The 21,225-nt window shown below is 36.3% G+C and overlaps 1 protein-coding gene and 1 pseudogene across 1 annotated transcript; one reads left to right on the top strand and one right to left on the bottom strand.

Moving 5' to 3' along the window:
* Positions 1-241: 241 nt before the first annotated feature.
* Positions 242-15,945, top strand: LOC132276238 (uncharacterized). Its single transcript, XM_059777580.1, has 11 exons — positions 242-351; positions 1,909-1,997; positions 7,356-7,499; positions 8,465-9,200; positions 9,937-11,153; positions 11,624-11,909; positions 12,024-12,248; positions 13,017-13,190; positions 14,841-15,038; positions 15,140-15,253; positions 15,413-15,945. The coding sequence occupies exons 4-11, from the start codon at positions 8,520-8,522 to the stop codon at positions 15,743-15,745; spliced, it is 3,228 nt and encodes a 1,075-aa protein (XP_059633563.1). The 5' UTR covers positions 242-351; positions 1,909-1,997; positions 7,356-7,499; positions 8,465-8,519; the 3' UTR covers positions 15,746-15,945.
* Positions 15,946-16,005: 60 nt separating this feature from the next.
* LOC132276241 (uncharacterized) lies at positions 16,006-19,745 on the bottom strand (annotated as a pseudogene).
* Between the last annotated feature and the right edge of the window lie 1,480 nt (positions 19,746-21,225).

Raw genomic sequence — 21,225 nt, 5'->3', positions numbered from 1 at the left:
TGTTTAGTGAAAGAATGTCCTTCCACACTTGCTTTATATATATTTTGCTACCGATATAGTGGTCCCGTGCAAATCTTAATTGTGTTGGTCTTTATATTGACCATAAAAGGTCGCATTCTAAGAATAAAATATTAGCTGTTAATTATTCTGTTGTTCTGTTTTGTATTTTTGGTGTGAAAATATTTCATCTTAAATGGATCCTGAATTCTTATGACATTTGTCTTCAAATGTCACTGCAGTATCAAAGCAAGCAGGTTGAGGAGATTACCTGCACATCCTGGAATATATAGAATTTCCAATTATGTTTTCAGTGCTTCAAAAATTGATTTTGTCCATCCAGGCTCAGCAGAGGTACTATACAACCCCCGATTTGAGATAATTTGTACAATTAATATGATTGATTAGTTCATTTGTTTCTCTGCTTAGTTTGCTTTCCCTCCGTGCCTCTGTGGAATCTTTTTTTGATATAATTGCATTTAACACCATGTGATGTATGATTTTAATACATGGGATGCATCTCTCTGTTATCAATACAAGGAAAGAACACGAGTGACTTGTTTGTTCCCCTCTTGACTGCACTGTTGAACTATGGGAAGTTAATTTTGTGTCATGGTTTTGAGATTTAAGATGTTCAGTTATTATGTGGCCAGTACCTATGTTAATTCAATTTTCTTTTTTAACTGTAAGAGGGAAAATCATGCAAAGGAAATGTTCCACAATTAAATGTTAAATGGTTGAATGTAAAAATAGCCTCTCTAAATGACATTATATTTTTTAAATTGGGATTATGAATGTATTAAATGGTATATAGGGTGTAATAGCTTTGCACTTAAATGTGAATTTACCTCATAAATGGTCTGGTTGGTCAAGTGGTACCTGGTTGGTCCACCAAGCTTAATGCTAGGGGCTCGTGTCCTCTTGTTGTTAGCTACAAGAAATAAATTAATATAACTTCGGTTATCTGGGACACAATTTGTCGGAGCCTGGAATGATGCAATGGGTTTCACGTTTCACAATTTGAAAGCTTCAGAAATAGATATTGATGCATTTTTGTAACTTTCTATGCCTGTGACATAGAAAGTTAAATATTTTGATTTGCATATAATGTCATTTAGAGATGTACAATTTTCGGTTTGTTTTTTTTAATAAATATTTTGCTTTGCATATATTTAGAACTAGATGATACTTTTTAATATGTACGACTCCTTTAACAATATATTTAGATGGGGTTGGCCTTATTAATTTTCGTTTCTCATTTATGTCTGTTATAAACATCTCTCTTAAAGGATTTAACTTTTTTCAAAATCATTTCTAGTAATTTCATTACGTGTTTACTTTCGGTTGCCCTCTTTGCCTTTACTTCTATCGTATATGTAAATTAGCTCTTCTACCAATGAATCTAAAGGTTTTCTTTGTATTTGTCGTGTCACCTAAGTCTACTTTCTCTTATTTTTTCACTAATACGTGCCACTCCTAATTTCTCCGTCACATTTTGATTAGTAACCCTCTTCTAGTTAATCCTGTAATCCATCTTAAGATCCTCTTTTCCCTTGTTCCTGTGTATTTTTTTTAAATTTATTTATTTATTTATTTATTTTGTAAGTCCAACATTCTGTACCATATAAAATTGTCAGTCTAATAAATTTTATATAAAATTTTCCTTCTAATTTATTTGTTCTTCTTTTCTCGTAGAAAACACTACTGGCCAGTCTCCATTTTGTCCAACCTGCTCCAATTCTACTTATCATATTACCCTATAACATTTTGTATTATTGATCCTAAACATTGAAAATGGTTACTTTGGATAATAATTCTTTGGCTTTGAAGTGTGATTATTATATACATAATATATTTTAAATATCTACTTGGCTTTCTTCTCAACTCTTCCCATTATGGATGGTGTCACAGCTGAATAGCAAAGCAACAGCAGGTCATCAACAACGTAGTTGAGACCAGGAATTTTGGTTAGCTACAGTAGGAGACCTCTTCAGTTCTGCGTAAGTTTGCTTTGCCACCTAATTTTATAATTTCACTTTGGCATGCCTCTTAGTTTTGCATGAACTGTTGAGGCAATTGACAAATTCTGAGCTGCTTTTTTGGTGTTTTTTCATCATCTTTGCTGAATTGAACCTTTAAGCGTGTGATTGAGTTGCTCAATAGTTATATTTAGGGGTTTCACCATTATGTTGGAAACTTGATATGTAAATTCATTGGTCCATGACTCGGTGCTATTTAGGAATTTGTGGGGCTGTTTCAAGCAGTACGAGTTATTGGCCTTTATTATTGGTACAAATCTATCTTCATGTATAAAAAGGTCCAAGGAAGGTGGCTGACAGCTATGTAATGCCGTCCTCCTTATCAACCATTTCAAAAAAAGTTCCTTCTCTATGAATAGGATAATTGAGATAAATTTCTCAAGAATATTGTGATGATAAAAAATGACTACCAAAACAAGACCAAAATTGGATTGTTATTATTACAAGAGATTCAACTGTTTGGTTATTAAGGAGCGCAAAAGAAGAAACGTCGATCGACAGAAGAAAAAAATTAGAAGATATGAGCTATCTTTTATCTAAAGTATCAATTCCAACAAATATTGGACTTTAAGTAAAAAGAGAATTTTACTTGGGATCACCATGTAAAGAAATACTGGGCACGGCACAGGGAGTCAACATAATACGAGGTTTCTATCCACAATACTAAGACTCGTTAAGTTCATGGTGGTGGCACCAGTGGTGCGTGGTGCGTTATCAGACGTCCGTGGTAGTTCTTGGGAAGAATTTTGTTGCATCCTTTATTTTCTATTACTTTTTATTTTTGTTCTGTTTGTCCATTATTGTCCTCTGTTGATTCCTTGGAGCCATTTATATTCTAACTAGTGAAGTGTGCATATCTGTTAAAATAGGTATCCGTCCATGATATTAGAGCATCTCCAACCCACCTGCTATTTGGGCTGCCAATTCAAAATGTAGCAGGTGGGTTAAAATTGAGCCCTCCAATGGCCTGCTATATCACCTGTCAAAATTTAACTTTGCTATTTTTGGTGCCAAATCTAGCAAAACAAATAGCAATAGCTATTTGCCTTGCCTGCCGTCTCTCTCTCTCTCGCTTTGCCAAAATCTCTCTTCAATGGCAGAAACCGGTGCCCTCTGCTGCTCCACTCTTTCTTCTTCTCTCACTTCTACTTCTTCGCCCTCAATCGTTCTCTTCCTTCGTCTATGTTTTCTGAGTCAATACAGAGGCCAAATCAGAACTCATTTGGACGAAATTAACAGATCCAAACAAAACAAAATAGATGGAATTCTTCATACCTTGGTGTTCTGAGTTTGTTGCAGGGTGGAATGAGCCAACTGGCGAGTCAACCCGAAGAGAAAGTCCCTGTCGTCGTAGAGCCGTCGTTCGCTTGGCAAGAGGATCCGAACGACAACGTTGACGTTTTGATCCACCGAAGTCACGTCAAACAACTCGCCGCCTCACTACAACTTCCGATTCTGCCAAACTGAAAGATATGGCGATCTGAAGCTTGTGAATTTCTTTCTTGATGTTTCTTGTAGATTTTGTAGTTTGCAGTTGCAGAGAGAGAGAGAGAGAGAGAGAGAGGGCAATTGGGGAGGCTGAAATGATTTGCCCTAAAAATATCTACAACTTTAATAATAAATATACTCAAATATATATATAATATATATATATATATATATATATATATATATATATATATAAATTTCCGAAAAAGAAAATAAAATTATATAAAAAAATTAATTCACAAGTGGTAAAAAAATTATAAAAAATTTGTTCTTTTTTTGTTCCTTTTTTATCAGATATTTTAGTTTTTTGCATTTTTTAATTAGGTATAATTTTAGTTTCCTTCTAACGTCTACAACTTTATTTGGAATGTGCCTAATATTAATATTACTATGCAAATATGAATGGTGGGAATGGTAGTTGAAAAAAAATGGTGGCTATGTCAAAAAATAGCATTTTGCATTAAATACACCATTGGAGCAGAATTGCTAAAATATAACATTTTTACACTGTAGCACCTGTCAAAATATATATTTGGCATGCGAAAATGACTTTTAACATTGGAGATGCTCTTATTTCTTTGTAATGAGATGAAAGTTAACTTTGGTTCTCTGTTATTATCCAGTTATTTTTGGTTCAGTTATATTTTAGGATATATTATTATCCAGGATTTAGGGTGGAAGTGACCGTTGACAAGGGGGAAAAAGGATTGTTCTTGAGAGTGGACCATTGTTTCAATGGAGCCTCTGCTAAGGGTAGGTGGAAAACGGACATGGGTTTGGCAAGGCTAAAAAACCTTGGGCCTGTTTGGTTTACTTTTCTAATAACAGTTTATTTATTTATTTTCTTTCTCAGAGAACTGAAAATCATAATTTGTACAGAGTTTTTTGGTTGCAGTTTTTTGAATGCTATTTTCTGAAAATTTTGGTTTAAAATAAGTCCGTTATCATAAAAATGTCTCTTATAGTTCTCCAAAAATAATTTTCTGTTCTCTGAGTTTCCAGCTGTAAACTGAACGGAACAGGCTAATTAGTTCTTATTGATGAATTCACCTTGGGACAATTTAGGCTCAAAAGTAGAATGTTTGGAAGGGGTAGGCCTTTGGAATGGATCCTTATTTTAGTTGCACTTGTCATTGTTTTGATTTTCTTTTCATATTTTCCATATTCTTTTGAATCTTTCTTGGTGTGTTATTACTGTTGGACAGTAGTATTTCTGCTACCATTTGAAGTTTTCATGGTTGACGTGTTTGATGAGCTTGCACTCATAGCACTTAAATGGGAAGAAATATGTATGTGGCAATTGCTCTTTCCAGTGTTATAACTTGATAGTGGGATCTGCTAATGATCTGGGTATTTTCTGGTTTACTCTCAATGTTGCCCTCAGTCTTGGGACAATGAGACCCCTGGGTATATCGAATGTGTTTTTCCTTTTTGAGTTGTAAAACTTTTCGGCTGGCATTTGATATTCGGGTGAATTTGGGTGGGTGAGTGGGTTGGTGTTGATCATGGTTGTGGTATATTATTGTTTTATAGGCAATTGACGGGATTGTTCTGCGATGACAATTAATGAAGCACATGCTTTCAATGCATTAAACCCATAGCCAAGAGAATTAATCCGTGACTAATGGATGCAGCCAATAGATATAGATCATCTGCTCTGTCACCCAATTGACAAAGCTGAATCTGCTTCGGCTCAGTGCTACCGTTAAGTATTTGTTGACTAGGCGCCCGATCACGTGGTGATGACATTAGTTCAAGTATAACCAACTTGGTAGATTAGATGGAAATTTCATGTAAACAAATCTGTAATAGGAGATGGGGTGAAAAATGGTGGGCGAATTTCATATAGTCCAAATTTGGTTTGATTTTTCTTCTTCTTTACCCTACAATTACTTCTGACTTGGCCTTATTATTATTGTAAGGCAAAGTAACACAAAGCACCTCTATTGATGTGAAAAGGCCATGTTGCCCCCGTATACATATCATGCGTGTGGGTAGATATTTTGTCGTTGTAAAATAAAACTAATGCCGCTGCGAAACCGAATCTATCTTCGTCCGTTCCTTCCCACTATTGCCTTTGCAAAAGGCAATTATGGAATTGAAAAATAGAAAAATAAAAAGAAAAAAAGAATTGAAAGCACTATTTTACAACCAACAAACGCTTCTATCAAACTGACACATTTTAAAAGAATGTGGTTGGTGGTGTTCACATCATTATAAAATAGAAAAGAGAGAGAACAGATTGGACGGAAGCATTTATTTGTGTGTTGAAACAAAAAGAACATTTAACCGAATTGATTCGTATATTTAATACCCTCACTGTTTGTCACTTTTTGATGTGCCCCTTCTCTCTCTCGCGGAATGTAATAATTTTAAAATGAGAAGCCATTGTTAAATTAAAGAAATCATGTGAAACTATCAATTACATAATTAAAGAAACCATGTGAAACCATCATTTACATTCACAGCAGGCGTTGAACATGAATAACATCTAATATTGTCTCAACATCTCTTTTAAAATTTAATTCACGCCCTTGTCTTACCTCTCCTTACCAAAAGAGTTTTCTCGAAGCCCACCCTTCAATATCATAAATATGAGACATAATATTTTCATACATAAAATGTTGAAATTACTTCTCAATAGAAAAGTGTTTTGTTTGCCGTTTCAGATAATTATGAAGTGCGAATGTAATTCTGAACAAATGATTATATTCATTTTAGTTTAAAAAAAAATAAAAGAAAAAGAAAAAATGGAGATACATATTGAGGGAAAGGTATATTTATAAACATTTGCTTCTTGTGACACTAAAAGAATATAGAACGACCTAAAAGTAAGATTGTATAAATTTAGCATGTAAAAAAAATAGAGGTCCACCAAGCCTCAATCCAGCGTCAGCATCATTCAGCCATCTCTACCCACACCTTGAAATTGAAATTTCTTCAATTCAACTTCAACGTGGATGCTTCAACCTTCCCCTCTATTTTTCATTAATTTCAACGCGGTTAGTTACCAACAATTATTCATCTATAAAAAGTTTTCAAGTAAAGACACAACCCATGGACCAACTCAACTTTAACACCAAATAGTACAGCCAAATTACTGTATGGAAACGCGTCGTTTAGCTACATTTGTCCTTTATATAACACGAAATAGTATATTTGTAAACAACTTCTTATCCTATCCTTTACTAGCTTGCTCAATCACAAATAATTACTATTGTTGTCAGGATAAAAACAAAACAAATAATTATATAAGCCCATCTATTAATAACTAATCCCTGTTGCTTAATCTGTTATCTAAATTGTGAAATGACAATATTAATTTTACTGTTTTAATTTTAGTTTAAAAGTTGAATGGTATATACGTAAGAGTCACTTGATGAATTGTTAAAAAGTTTAGGAGGGTTCACGAGATTTATTTAGTACAAAGGGGTCATATGCAAAAATTTCATAGTACAATTTTTTTTACTATAATTGAATGAAGGACTATGTTTGACTTTAATATCGTAATAATGTAACTCAAAACTCAAGTTATATTACTCTATACTCGAATTTGAGATCCCACATGAAACTAAGAATCTTTTGACACGGGCGTTTGAAGTTCCATAAAATTACTCATGTTAGAGGAAAAGTTTGTTTCATAATTTGAGTGAGGTTTAAGGAAATTTTATTGAGTTATAATTTTCATCTACTTATGTGATGTGAAAGGAGGACTATTTTTCGGTGGCTCTATCTAATTATCCCTTGCCTTTCGCCTTTTGGTTATCATTTGGGTTCCCACTTTTTCAATCTCCATGCAATTTCGCTTTTTTTATTTTTATTTTTTTACAGATTTGACCAGAGACTAAAAAAGGTAGTTGATCTGAAAAGAAAAGAATAAGAAAAAGAGCAAAAGTTGAGAAGATCAACGGACAAGCAGGGAGGTGTCTCTCTTCTCTCCAATTCTCGGTTGGGTCTTCCTTCAACAGTATCTAGGTAATTGATTTACAATCTGTGAATATATATATATGCACCTATATCTATCGGTGTATATGTATCTTCAGTTTTGTACTTTAAAATGGTTGCATTGTGTTGATTATTTGAGCCATTATCTTATCTGGTTGTTTCAGATTATACTTTTGTTGATGTATCTGGATCGAGTGCCACTATATATATATGTGTGTGTGTGTCTCGATTTTCTTAGATTTTCTGCTTAGTAACGATGCGCAATGCCAATGTTATACAGTGGTACTTGACCCAATTATTTTAATCCATGTCTCTTTGATAACCTCTCAATTATACTTAAATGATTTAAATCCAATCCAACAATTGACATCAGTTTAGCTTAAATGGCCTACCTTTCTTCTACTTTTGGTTTTCTCTCTCTCTCACACACACACACTCGTTCAGTTTTGCATACACATTCCCCAGATTTTGTTTTGAATTGGATTTACATAGAAATGAGTTGAATTAATTGGGTAAACAGATGACAGACCCGAAAGACTTGTAAATCGAAAGAGAAGACTTTATCATGTGCTTAGTTTCTTTTCTCTCTCTTTCAGTCACTGATTTCCATTTTTTTTCCCTGTATTCTTGATTAAACTAATTCGTGTGCATTCCGTCTAGTTTATTTTATTTCTCCTGAATTTTGATTATAAATATTAGTGAATATTGTTCTCTGCTCGCTTCCTTTTCATTTATATATATATATATATATTTTTAATTTTCAAATCCATGAATGTTCCTTTTCTAATTTATATTAACTTTCAATTGGGAGCTTAATTGAGAGCTTTGTTTCTGCTCTCTTGTTCTGTTGTATGTTTGTTTGCATAGTTTTGGCCTGTGTTTATTTCTACCTCTAATAATATGCTTATTTACCAGAAATATATATATATATATATATATATATATATATATATATATATATTAACTTTCGATTGGGTTTTTGTTTCTTGACTTAGAGACTTTATAATTGATTGCTCGTCTACTAAGAGTATTGCGATAATATAACCAACAATGGTTCTTGGGCTGAGGTCAAAGCACCGGAAAGACACTTCCCTTCAAGTTGATTACCTTGTCCATGTAAAGGAAATTAAGCCTTGGCCTCCATCACAGTCTCTGAGATCGGTTCAATCTGTATTGCTTCAATGGGAAAATGGTGATCACAATTCTGGGTCCCTTGCTTCTGGTGTTGGGGATCTCAATATTGAATTCAATGAATCTTTCATGCTTTCTACGAGTTTATGTAGAGAAAAAAGGGCCCGTGATAATTTTCAGAAGAACTGCTTGGAGTTCTACTTGTACGAACATCAAAAAGACAAGGCAGCAAAAGGAAAACACTTGGGGACAGCAATTATAAATCTTGCAGATTATGGAATTGTTAAAGAAACTTTAACCTTTAGTGCTCCAGTGAGCTGCAAGAAGAGTTCTAGGAACACGGCGCAACCAGTTCTATTTTTCAATATACAACCATTTGATAAGAATAGCTCCACATCGTCACCAAGAGGTACTTTATCGAAAGAAGCATCACTAGACATGGATGGAGGAGAATCTGTTTCAGAGACAGTGAATGAAGAAAATGACGATGAATCGGAGATTGCCTCTTTTACTGATGATGATGTTTCCTCACATTCATCGCGGACCATTTCCTCTTCTGCTTTTGAAGCTACAAAGGTTTCAGCCCCTCAAAATGAAGAGGTACCCAAGTTCATTTCTTTCTATTCGTCATTGCTAGTCTTTCACCTTCAGTCCCATATGAATCAAATTGCTTAATCTGTCAAATGAATAACATTTATTGAAATTAAGAAAATATGACGTAGATTGGTTAGTTTCTGAATAGTCTACTTGCCCTTGAGCCATACCTATGAAGCATGTGTGATTTTGTCCATCCATTTCATTTGTCCAACCTGGATGCATCAGTGACATGTTTGTAGTTGGTCATTGGGCATATAGTGAAAGGTGTATAGATTTAATATTAGATAAGATACCAACAGGTCTGTGGCCTAGCGGTACTAGGCCCCTACTTCCCAAAGGGAGGTCTGGGGTTCGAACCTCAATGGAGGCATGTGTGTGTGAGTATGAACTATGAAAAAAAATATTAGATAAGATAATTGCAGTAATCCAACCAACGGGCCAGTGGCTTAGCGGTATCAGCCTCTTACTTCCCAAAGGGGGTCAGGGGTTCAAGTCTCAAAGGAGACAAGTGTGTGTGAGTACCAACTAGGAAAAAAAATTGCAGTAATCCAGATTCATTTTGCTTTGATATAGTACAGTTAAAACCAATTTTATGGTGGATAGAAGTTGCCTACATTTTTATAAACTGATATGCCATATATAGGTAGACAGTCTAGGAAACTGATTCGATGCCTGCATTTTCTCTAAGCAACTGGTTATGTACTGTGGATATTATATTTTAGTTACCATGGAATTGCAGAGCGGATCTGGATCAACAAAGTATAGAACAGGAAGGGGTAGTGGAGAACCATCTCTACCTCTGGGAGTGGAACCTGCAAAGTCAGTGGAGATTTCAGAGGCTAAATTAGTTAAACAGGCGAATGGAAGTTCACAGACTTTGTCATCAACAGTCTTCTCCTCTGATTTGGCGAATCCTGTCAACAGACATGCTAGTAAGTCCAAATATCAAGAGAGGAACTTAATTCCAATCCAGAAGGGTCATGCTACCCCCTTTGTTCAATCTTCTTCATCTTCATTAGATTTCCCAAATACAAATGAGGCATCTAGTAACTGCATAACAAGCTTTGAACAGGAAGATATCACCCATGAGTTTCATGATGAGATTTATCACAGCAGGGGAAATTTTCAAGATGATTATGTTGACAAACTTGCAGCCAAAGTTACAGTCTTAGATACACATGTTCAGGTGGGCGCGAACTCCAACTTAAACTCTAGAGACTCACCTGCCAGTCGAGAGTACTATGAAGAAGCCTCAAGAGGGAGCAAAAATGAACAACTAAATGCTACAATTGTTAATGACATACATGCTGGTCCAATGGAGGGCAAAGAGAAAAAGGAACAACGAGATAATAGACAAGACAAACAGATACTTGAGGATAATAAAAGTTCTTCAGAAAACAAACTAGTTGGTAACTCTTCACAAGGTTCTAGCAGAAAGCATTGGACACAAAGGAGTGATACTTTTATATCCAGCAGGAGAGATCACGGAGTGCAGGGTACTGCCAAGACCAATAATAAACTTAGGCATTTGAAGTCTGTTCAGTTACCATATGACTCAGGGAAGGCCAATGAGTTTTTGGGCACTTCTCAGATAATTGAGAAGGTTAGGGAAATTGAGATTCTGGAGGATGCCAATAATACTGCTACTGGTAATGTAGCAGCTGAAATAAAAGAAGCAAAAGATGGGTTTGCTGACAGCAAAACTGAATGGAAGTCTAGAATCAAGATACTCGAGGAAGAGTTGAGGGAAGCTGCTGCCCTTGAGGCTTCCCTTTATTCTGTAGTTGCGGAGCATGGGAGTTCCACAAATAAGGTCCATGCTCCAGCTCGTCGCCTCTCTAGATTCTATCTCCATGCTTGGAAAGCGAGGTCCCAATCTAAAAGAGCAACTGCAGCAAGAGGTGCTGTGTCAGGATTAGTTTTGGTTTCTAAAGCCTGTGGAAATGATGTCCCAAGGTATGTAATAATTTCAGTATTTATGTATGCTTCAATGAAAGCAATTTATGCTTTGGAGAATTTGAATTGACGATTCTTCGTTGATAGACTTTTGCTACTCCCCCACTTATCCACCCACCCTTAAGGAAAAATAAATGACTTAATAAATTAAGAAGCCTGCAGCCCTAAAGATGTAGAATTTAGTTGTCAACTGGTTGAGATGCAAAATGCAACTCTTATGACTTATGGATTTAATTATAACTTGGCTGAATCTTGAAAACAGAAGACTCAAAAAGGTTGAACTGGATCACTTTTTGATAGATATCGTCATATGATGTTTTATTTATTTATTTTTATTATTATTATGGGGGGGGGGGGGGGGGGGGGGGGGGGGGGGAGCAGATGAATTTCTTGCTCCTGTAAGTTTAACTCGAAATATGATCCTCTGTTTTGTTGGTTATTTCACTGAATCTTTTGTATATTTTGTACAGGTTAACTTTCTGGTTGTCAAATTCAATTATGTTGAGAGAAATTGTCAAACATTCTGTTGAAGAAATGCCACTTTCTGGTGGACCATGCATAGAAAATAATGGTAGTGAGGAGGGGTCTGCCGGAAGATTCACATTGAAACGGGATGACTACTCTTCAGTTGGGAAAGGAAAAAATAGTTTGATAAAAGAATTTGAAGACTGGGAGGACCTGCAAACTTTTATGGTTGCATTGGAAAAAGTTGAAGCTTGGATCTTCTCCCGAATTGTTGAGTCTGTGTGGTGGCAGGTTGCGTACTACATCTTTTGCTGCTGCTGTTGCTGTCAAATTTCCTTTGTAGTGTTTTTCTCAAATTAGGTGGTATAACTCTTCATGGATAATTTTATATCTTGTCATCTGCAGACTTTGACCCCACATATGCAGTCCACGGCTGCAAAGACTAGTGGAGGAGCTAGGACCTCAAGCTCAAGGAAAATCTCTAAGAGTACGCATGTTTTGGGTGATCATGATCAAGGGAATTTTTCAATGGAACTCTGGAAGAAGGCTTTTAGGGATGCCTGTGAAAGGCTTTGTCCCATTCGAGCTGGAGGGCATGAGTGTGGCTGCCTTCCTGTGCTGGCTAAATTGGTGCGTTTATACATTACAATATTCCTCAATGTGCATAACATTGTTGTGTTCCCCCCCACTTTTTTTTTTCCCCCTATTTTGTCTATGGATGTAGCGTACCTATGGTGATTTGTGTTTGTATGTAACACATAAGCAAACAGTCAAGTGTGTTGGTACTTCATGCATTTCCTATGAGAGGAGAGTCGTAAAACTATCCTGATGGATGGCTTGCACTGGATTATCTGTATTAAATTATTATGCCTTCCTGTATAGTAAAAAGTAAACCAATTTGTGATTATCTCCAAAATATATCCCTGCAGTTGTCTATTTATGTTGGTATAAGGAGCCATGTTCCTGTATACACCCACTATTGGTGCTGGATAGTCACGCAGTGCAGACACAATAAAGGCAGACCCCAATAATGCTTCTTAAAATATTTATCCGAGATTGAGGTTCATCAGGGTTATTTTAGTGGCTCACTTGATAAGTGGATCTAGATAAATGGCCTTGTGCAGACCCGTTTTGCATACTTATGTAAGCCATATTAATATCCTACAATTGTCCTTCCCTTTTTTCTGTCAACTTACAATCTTCGATGTGTTTATTAGTTTTTTCATATGCATGACATCTCATGAGTACTTGAGTATGTCTGGGTCTTGTTCTTCATGTTTCAAAATACTTATTTTGTGTGGAAGATTTTTGAAAAAAAAAAAATGTTTTTGATACCAATTATGCTTTTGTTTAAACACAAGAAGATAGAACTGTAATACTTTTATACTGTGGTTTTAGGTAATGGAGCAGTTGGTAGATAGACTAGATGTGGCAATGTTTAATGCCATTCTTCGTGAATCATCTGAAGAAATGCCAACAGATCCTGTGTCAGATCCCATTAGTGAACCTAGAGTCCTCCCGATTCCTGCTGGAAAATCAAGCTTTGGGGCTGGCGCACAACTGAAAAATGCTGTGAGTACAGAATTAAGTTATCATGTGGTTATTTGCAATGCCACCTATTACGAGCAAAATGATGGTTATAATTATTTGACTCATGCATAAGTGAATAACTTGGTGTTATTTTGTAGACTTGGAGGACGTAGTCCTGCTATTTGTTTTTTGAACATTGCAAATTTGTATCAATTTGTTGTTAGTGCTAAATATTGTCAAATTCAGTCATAATCGATATAATATATAATGAAAAATAAGGAGAAATGAGAATGCAAATTTCTTCTATTGGGCATTTGTGTTTCAGGACATTTCTTGGTCAGAATTGTAAATATTGTAGAAATTTTTTGACAGAATTTGATGATTTAACCATCCAGTGCTGAAAATTTCTCTTTCTTTAAGTTATGAGCATACTACTAGATGGGCTGGTTAAATCTTATAAATAAAGTGGTTTTGGTCGCTTGGATTGTTATTTGGATATTGGACAATTATGTAGAGCATTTTTGGCCAAGGAATCCCATTGAAATGTGCTTCTTTCTGCTTCGAGTGTGAAACAAAGTTGTTTGAGAATTTTAAGAGAAGCAATTGAAAATTCGGAATTTGTTCTTATTTGGTCAGTTGTAGGTGCCACGTTTTAGTCATAGGAGGAAGTCCCTATTTGTGTGTTTTTTGTTCCCTGAGTTATGAGTATGCCCATCTTGGTTCTGTACTTTAATGCCTATTTCTTTGAGCAATAAGATTTTGCTTAACTGAGAAAAAAAATAAAAAAAAATAAAAAATAAATAAATAAATGAAAAAGAGAACTGTAGTCATAGATTAGTAAGGGTGAAAGTGAACTGAATTGTGAGCTTGGGCATGCTTGTTTAGAAACTCATTCAGTTTGTTCACCATTTTGCTTGATGAACTACATTTGAACAATATCAAGCTGGGCTACTTTAGCATGATGAACACGTTGTATAAATGTAATATAGTTATAATTTGTCTTTTCTGAAGCTTTTATAAATTAAATAGAGTGATTTGACTAGTATATAATGCTAATAAATTAAGAGAAAAAGTTAAGATTTCCTTGTCTATGCTATATAGTCACTTTCTCGCATGTCTTGTTAAATATGCTAGGCTCTAGTATAAATTTGTGAAATAGTATATTAACAAGCTTGATCGGAATATGAATAAGGCTCTTGTTCGGGAAAATGTAAATGAACCAAGTTTCAAGATGCTTTTAAGCCCGGACTCTGCTTGAATTCATTAAAAAATTTAAGAACTGATTGAACATCGAATAATCTGTTCAGCTATTTTCACCTGCAGTCCTAAACATGACTGTAGAATTTATTAAAGTCACTCTCCCGGCAGGTAAAAAACTGTTCGAATACTCTGTTCAGCTATTTTCGTCTGCAGTCCTAAATATAATTTAGAATTTATTGAAGTCACTCTTGCGCCAGGGAAAAACTATAGTGCCATGGTTCCATGTGAACAATCATCACTGTGATTCAAGAATCACCATGGGAGGTTCTTGAATATCTAAATTCACAATGGCAATCCTTGCCTACTGTACTACTGTCCTTTTCTTTTGCTTTTCTTTTCAACTCACTAAATTAGCAACAGAATAGGTTATTTGAATTATGTAAAATCATGGAGAATGACAAAAGATTTTATTCTGTTTTCTCTGGTTACTAGATCGGGAGCTGGTCCAGATGGCTAACGGATCTCTTTGGCATTGAAGATAGTGACTCAACAAGATGTACGAATAACCTAGGCAATGACAATGGACTGGATCACGAGACATCTTTCAAGGCTTTCCGACTCCTCAACGCATTGAGTGATCTCATGATGCTTCCATTTGATATGCTTGCTGATAAGTCCACAAGAAAAGAGGTGAATCCCTATAACAGTTTTTCCCCCTTTTCTTTTATAAGAACATAACGGTACATACAATCATTTTTTCTAATAACTGTTTTAAATCTCACTGTTTCAAGGTTTGCCCGATATTTCTTGCACCGTTGATCAAGAGGGTTCTCAACAATTTTGCTCCAGACGAGTTTTGCCCAGACCCAGTTCCAGTGGCTATTCTTGATGCCCTTGATGCTGAGGTTAGTTCATCCTTTAGAAGCCGCTAATTCCTTTGGTGCTTTATCCGTACTATCTGATTGAAAATGTGCAGGGTTCAATTGATGTTTGATCGTGAATGCACATTCAATTTATCTGGAAAATCATTTTCCTCTAACATGTTTGTCTTTATCTTGATTAAGGATGCTCCAGAGGCTGCCGGAGAGTCTTTCACAAGCTTTCCATGCATCGCGACTCCTACAGTCTATTCACCACCTACAGTAGCTTCACTAGCAGGCTTTATGGGAGAAGTAGGAAGCCAGACTCTGCAAAAGAGCTGGTCATTGGTGCTCAGAAAAGCATACACCAGTGATGATGAACTTGACGAGTTGGATTCTCCCATAACTTCAATCGTTCTTGAAAATTCCCGGCTATCCTCTACTTCAACAAAACCCGACTGGATGCCAAAGGGAGAAAAAAGTCAAAACGTTGTTAGATATAAGCTCCTGCGGGAAGTATGGAGAGATAGTGAATAGTCCTGTGTGTGTGTCTCTCACATATGTATACATTTGCATGTATAGCCACATATCTTTTTTAAATTTTGGGTTTGAAGACCATTATAATTTAAGAGTTCTTTCTAGAATTATTAGTTGCATATTCATGTAAAAGCAGAAACAGAATAATGTGAAGTAAAAAAACCAGATAACATGCATGTCAGGTAGGCACTGATTCCCGATGTGTTTGCCTTTGCCAAACTTGTTTAATTTATGCATGGCTCTCGAGAAGCTAGCTCGTTCAGCACCTTTACGTCTACTTTTTTAGCCAGATTTAATGTGTTGAAAAACAAATGTAATGTGTTGAAAGTAGTTGTAATAGCTTTGAAAATTACAACAGCGCCAAAATTTACAGCAAAGGATCCGGGCTCATGCGAAAACTGCAAATGTATAACAAAATTTCAGTGTGTATGAAGAACTAGAAAAACATCCCTATTCAGCCGCATTATGAAGCACTAGAAAACACATCCCTATACAGCAGACTTTCCAACAAAATAGCATATGGTTAGGCCCACAATGAATTGGAGATTTGAGAAGTTTTGAAATATATCTACTGCTAAGAATTAATCCAAAGGTGAAGTGATCTAACTACACAGAGAGAAAAAATGCATCAATCAACAACGACAAGCTGCTCATACTCTTCCCCGGCAATGGCCAATTCCATGGTGTGCTCGGGGTTGAAAATCCCACCTTCCTTCAAGAACACTTTGAGTAAATTCTTTGAGAAACCGCTCACAAGTGCCACCCCTTTCTGATGGCTTGGCACTGGAGTGGCTTTGGAGTCTCTTAGGTTCCAAAACACCATCTCCGGCACACACGACCCATACCCACTCTCCTCAAACTTCCAGCATATTGCTTCGTAGTCTGTCTCCCATGGAGTGAAAGACGCCTTCTCGAACTCCATATCACTGAACACAAATAGTCTTTTTATCATCTGTTCCTCACTAAGTTTTCCTTCTTTTGCCACTTCCAAGATTTTATCAAAAACCCTCTGAAAATTCGTGTTCCCTTCCCAATCCAGCTGTTCTATCGATCTAATCTTTGATTGAAGGGTTTCTCCCTTAATCATCTGAAGCTGAGGTCTCCAGCTAAAAGTAACGAGCTTTCCCTTCCAGGGTTCTTCACTCAAATCAGAAACTAATAGTCCAAGTGCCACACCTACATCCAATGCTGTAAATTTCTTGTTCTTATCCAATAAACTCCTCCATTTCGTGGGGCTCCAATCCATTGACCTTTCAATTTGAGTCGATGTCATGCTCCCATCCAATGAACTCCATATCATGCTCACTGATGCATCACATATGGCTAGGCAGTTTTTTAGCTTCCCTTTCGCCGACAGATCTTCCACAATTCTCTGCCATTGCAGTTCTGCAACTTTGGCGCCATCTCCTCCGCGGCGTGCTGATGCAATGATCTGGTGAGGGAGCAATGCCCCAGCGGCAATCTTCCTGTCCCCACGCTTGACACTCTTCAGATACTCCTCAAACCGCTCTTTATCGTGTCTCACGAACGTGTTAGTGTAGTTTTTCATGGCAACAGAAGTGACTCTGCTGTAAGGAAGCACTCCCCATTGGTGGGCACTCATGTAAACTTCGGGTACCTTTAGAGCTTTGCGTAATGGCACAATCACTTCTTTACGTAGACGATCTCGGGCTCTATAAGCATAATGAGCATCTTCTATGCCTTGGTATTCTGGATAAAGGTCTCGTGGGAATAGTCTCCTTGCTATGCTCTCGCATAGAAGGGTGTATCGATCATAAAAGGAATAAAGAGAGGGACACCATTTTGCAGCAAAGCTGAGATCTCTTAGATTGCCCGAATGCAGATTCTGTAAATCATATTTTAAACTTTCTGCAAAGACATTTGATATCTGATGATGTAAGAATCGGTAAACTGGATCACTATTGTACTTGTCGACACTTTTCTTGCCCGCAGCAATCCTTTTCTCCTCACTTGACAATACTTTTTTACCTCTGTAAAACTTCTTCTTCATGACCTTATTATGCTTCCCGCTCTCTCTCTCCATTTTCTCTCGCATTGCCACTTTATGGGCATGAAGGCCTTCAAGCAGACGGTATAGAATTTCGGGCAAGTCCTTGAAGTACCCGAATTCTGCTATGGTAGTGGCATTGTGAGCTAGAGTTTTGGGGTGACTCCCATGAAGCCACAAGGCCGCCGCGTAGAATCCTTCTCTGTCCCCTTTTCCGGTGCCTCAAACACCTCTCAAGTTGCATACAAGTTTGAGAGCAGTCACAGGGTCTTGGTCCCAGGCTAACTGCAACCGGCGGGTTACTGCTTTTGAGGGTGTATCAGGAACCACGTGGAAGAAGAAATCTAGACATGAATTTCCAGTGGATATGAAAGTTGGGGAGAGGTTTTGTGTCAAACCCATTTTTGGTTTTGGTGGTGGCTCCTTATTGTAACCGGAGACCATCAAATCCGTGAAGGGTTTGCTGATGGCTGGGGCCGGGGTGTAAATTTCTGGTGGACCGACTAGTGGAAATGGAAGGTCAGATTCCAAACTTTGACTGCTAAGATTAGACATGTAGCGGTTTATCAGTGGGGGACGAAATTTTGTATAGCAGATGTCTCTGAATCGAACACATCTAAGATTTGCTTGAAGCAACATTTTGATGTACAATTAGAAACATATAAGAATCTGACATTAAAAAAATGGATCATATTAGAACATACAGTAAAACAAGGTATAGAATGTTGTGGATTAGAAAAAAATATGTCCAAACCAGTAGTATGTTCGGCAGAAAGAGAAACAAAACTGAAGGGACCATAATAATGCAAATAGAAGTATTTGTCTAATGTTTCCATAACATTTTTTCCAGCGACAACGCCTCATTTACACATGATTAGACACATGATTAGAATACCAGTATGTGAAGAAGTAGCAGTAAAGAACCATCACTTACACACAGAATTATATATTAATTAAATTTCCGAAGTCCAATTCTAAGGCATTGATGCATTACTCCCAAACATAGGTTTATGCTATTTTTGATAGCATGGAATTGAAATTGAAAAAAATATATTTAATTCCAATTCCAAGGCACCATTCCATACTACAGAACATATCATTAATTTTTTTATACTTCTAATAAAAAATAAGAACCCTATGTACTTTCTCATACTTCAATCGATTGAATGCGTGTTCGATCAATCATGCTTCTTCTGATAACATCTGGCCTGATCATGTATTTATATCATCATCATCATCATCATCATCAATCTTACCTTAATCATGTATTTTTAACTAAACAAAATAAGATGCCAAAAGAAACTCAAGCAACTGCTAAATTTACAAGATAGAAAATTCAATTCATTGAGGAGTCTCAAATTTTTAAAACGCTTCTTAACAGCATGAAATTAAATAAAGAGAAAAAAAAAATTAAAATAAAAACTAATCCATGTGAAGTTCTTATTTCGATCCCATAAGACTACCATTGAACAAACTAAAAGTTCTCTTTTTTATTTTTATTTTTTCCCCCAAATCTAGTGTCTAGGAATCATAGATCTAAAAACCAAATACTAATCACACTAATCGGCCAAACTGTGAATCGCCTACAATGTAAAATTAGGGTTTTAAAAGAGCATTGTCCTCAGTACTCCTCAAATAGAAACAGGGCAAGAAAAGGACACAAGAATGTTAAACAGAAAATGTCCAAGAGAAGCTATTTTGATATTAATTTCATATATATATATATATATATATATATATAAGCGTTTAATTTAATGTGCGAAACAACTGACCTTTACTTAGATTGATAAAAAATTGAATAGAAGCAAACTGATGTGTGATTCTCAAGGAGGATGATTGATTCTGCGTAGAGATTTAAACTCGCAATAGGGGTTTTAGAAGAAAGACCAGTGACTTCTGTACAGAACATTGATTCTTAAGCCATCTGCGCCGGTTTGTCCAGATTTTGGCTCTTTAAAAATACCACATAAGCTTTTCTACGATCCACGTCTACAGATTTGACTATCTAGAAAGATACACTCCAATAAACTTTTCGAATTTTTGCTTTTAAAAAAAAAAAAAATTTAAAAATTAAAATCTGAAAATCATCACTGCATTTATCTTTCTTCATTGTAGTAAAATATCATTATCCATCTTTTTTAATTTTGAAATTCCAATGGATTCGTCATCACAAGCTTTTCATTTGGCAGCCTCTAATTCTTCATCTTCCTCGTCATTTTCTTCGGAAGGTGATTTTATTGGCGCGTTGATTCAACAGGATCAAGACGAATTCTATAAGATTATGAATTTAGTGAGACCAGAGATAGTTAAATTATTTCAAGTCCGTAATAAGAAGCGGTACATTTATCGTGACCGAGAGGGAAGCCACTATCAGCATGTAACAACTCGAACCCGTGGGTCTGAATCGCTAGCCGGGTCCTTACCTGAACCCTAGAATATCCAAGGGTAAAACGGTCAACTAAGGTGTGGTAATAAATAAGATAACTCTAAATGAGTCTAAATAAATCAACATAAGTCATAAGGGTCATTTAAACCCATGACACAAGATCTTGGACATAAGAATAAAGATTTCACACAGTTGCCTCCTTCGTTTTCAAAGAATTCTGGTATAGTCCACACTAAAAAGGTCATAACTCTCTCTACAATTGGAATTTTTGAGTGAAATTAATTTAATTGGAAATCTGATTTAAAATCCTTGAAGTTAGACTCTAATTTGACCCCATTTGGAGTTAAAATGAGTGAGATATGATCGTTTTAAGTCAGGGTTTCAAAGTTGTCATTGTTTACATTTCGGCAAACACTGCTTTTTATTCCGGTCGACCGAAATGACCCATCGGTCGACCAAAATGAAATTCTGGTCGTTCGGTTGTGGCTCTGGAGTGTTCGAGGCTATTGGTTTTGTAATGTTTCCGATTTTCGCCATTTTTCGTTTTTGGAATTTTATGATTTTTCGAGGGTATTTTCATCTTTTCTCGTTTTGCGTGCCGAACATCGTGGAGTGTGCCGGGTGTGTCTGAGAGTTGGTTGGGGCATTTCATTGAGTTCTGGACTCTTTGAAATGCAAGGGTTGCCATTTTGACATTTTTTCATTTTTCGGGCCGAACGATCCCATGTGGGACCCGCTGCCGGGACTGTTGTGTACGGGGACTATATTTTGGGTCTATTGCATTTCATGCATAATTGTTTTGTGCATATTCATATGGCCGTGTGTTATTTTATATGGATGTGGTTATGAATTACTTGGAATAAACACACACACACACACACACACACACACACACACATATTAAGGTGGGCGATTTTTTTTAAGAGGTGGGACTCGCCCCTTCACCTTTAAATGGATATATATATAGGTAGGAGATTTTTTTTAAGAGGTGGGACCCGTCCCTTCACATTTTAGTGGCCAAAGAGGTCATTATGGCCTCATTTTTCATTCTCTCTCCCGTAGGCTCTTTCTTTCTCTCTCTTTCCC

Source organism: Cornus florida, unplaced genomic scaffold, assembly GCF_030987335.1.
Source record: "Cornus florida cultivar Cherokee Brave unplaced genomic scaffold, ASM3098733v1 CherokeeBrave_3.0.0_Hap2_Chr10, whole genome shotgun sequence".
In the NCBI taxonomy this organism is placed as follows: domain Eukaryota; kingdom Viridiplantae; phylum Streptophyta; class Magnoliopsida; order Cornales; family Cornaceae; genus Cornus; species Cornus florida.
Note: the sequence above shows the minus strand (reverse complement) of the source record. Positions and strands in the feature narration are given on the sequence as shown.

Bases quoted from the DNA above. Each gene is read 5' to 3' on its own strand.
- LOC132276238 (XM_059777580.1), top strand. From the start codon at position 8,520: ATGGTTCTTGGGCTGAGGTCAAAGCACCGGAAAGACACTTCCCTTCAA. The intron at 13,191-14,840 runs GTGAGTACAGAA...TCTGGTTACTAG, and splicing joins GCGCACAACTGAAAAATGCT to ATCGGGAGCTGGTCCAGATG. The intron at 15,039-15,139 runs GTGAATCCCTAT...CACTGTTTCAAG, and splicing joins ATAAGTCCACAAGAAAAGAG to GTTTGCCCGATATTTCTTGC.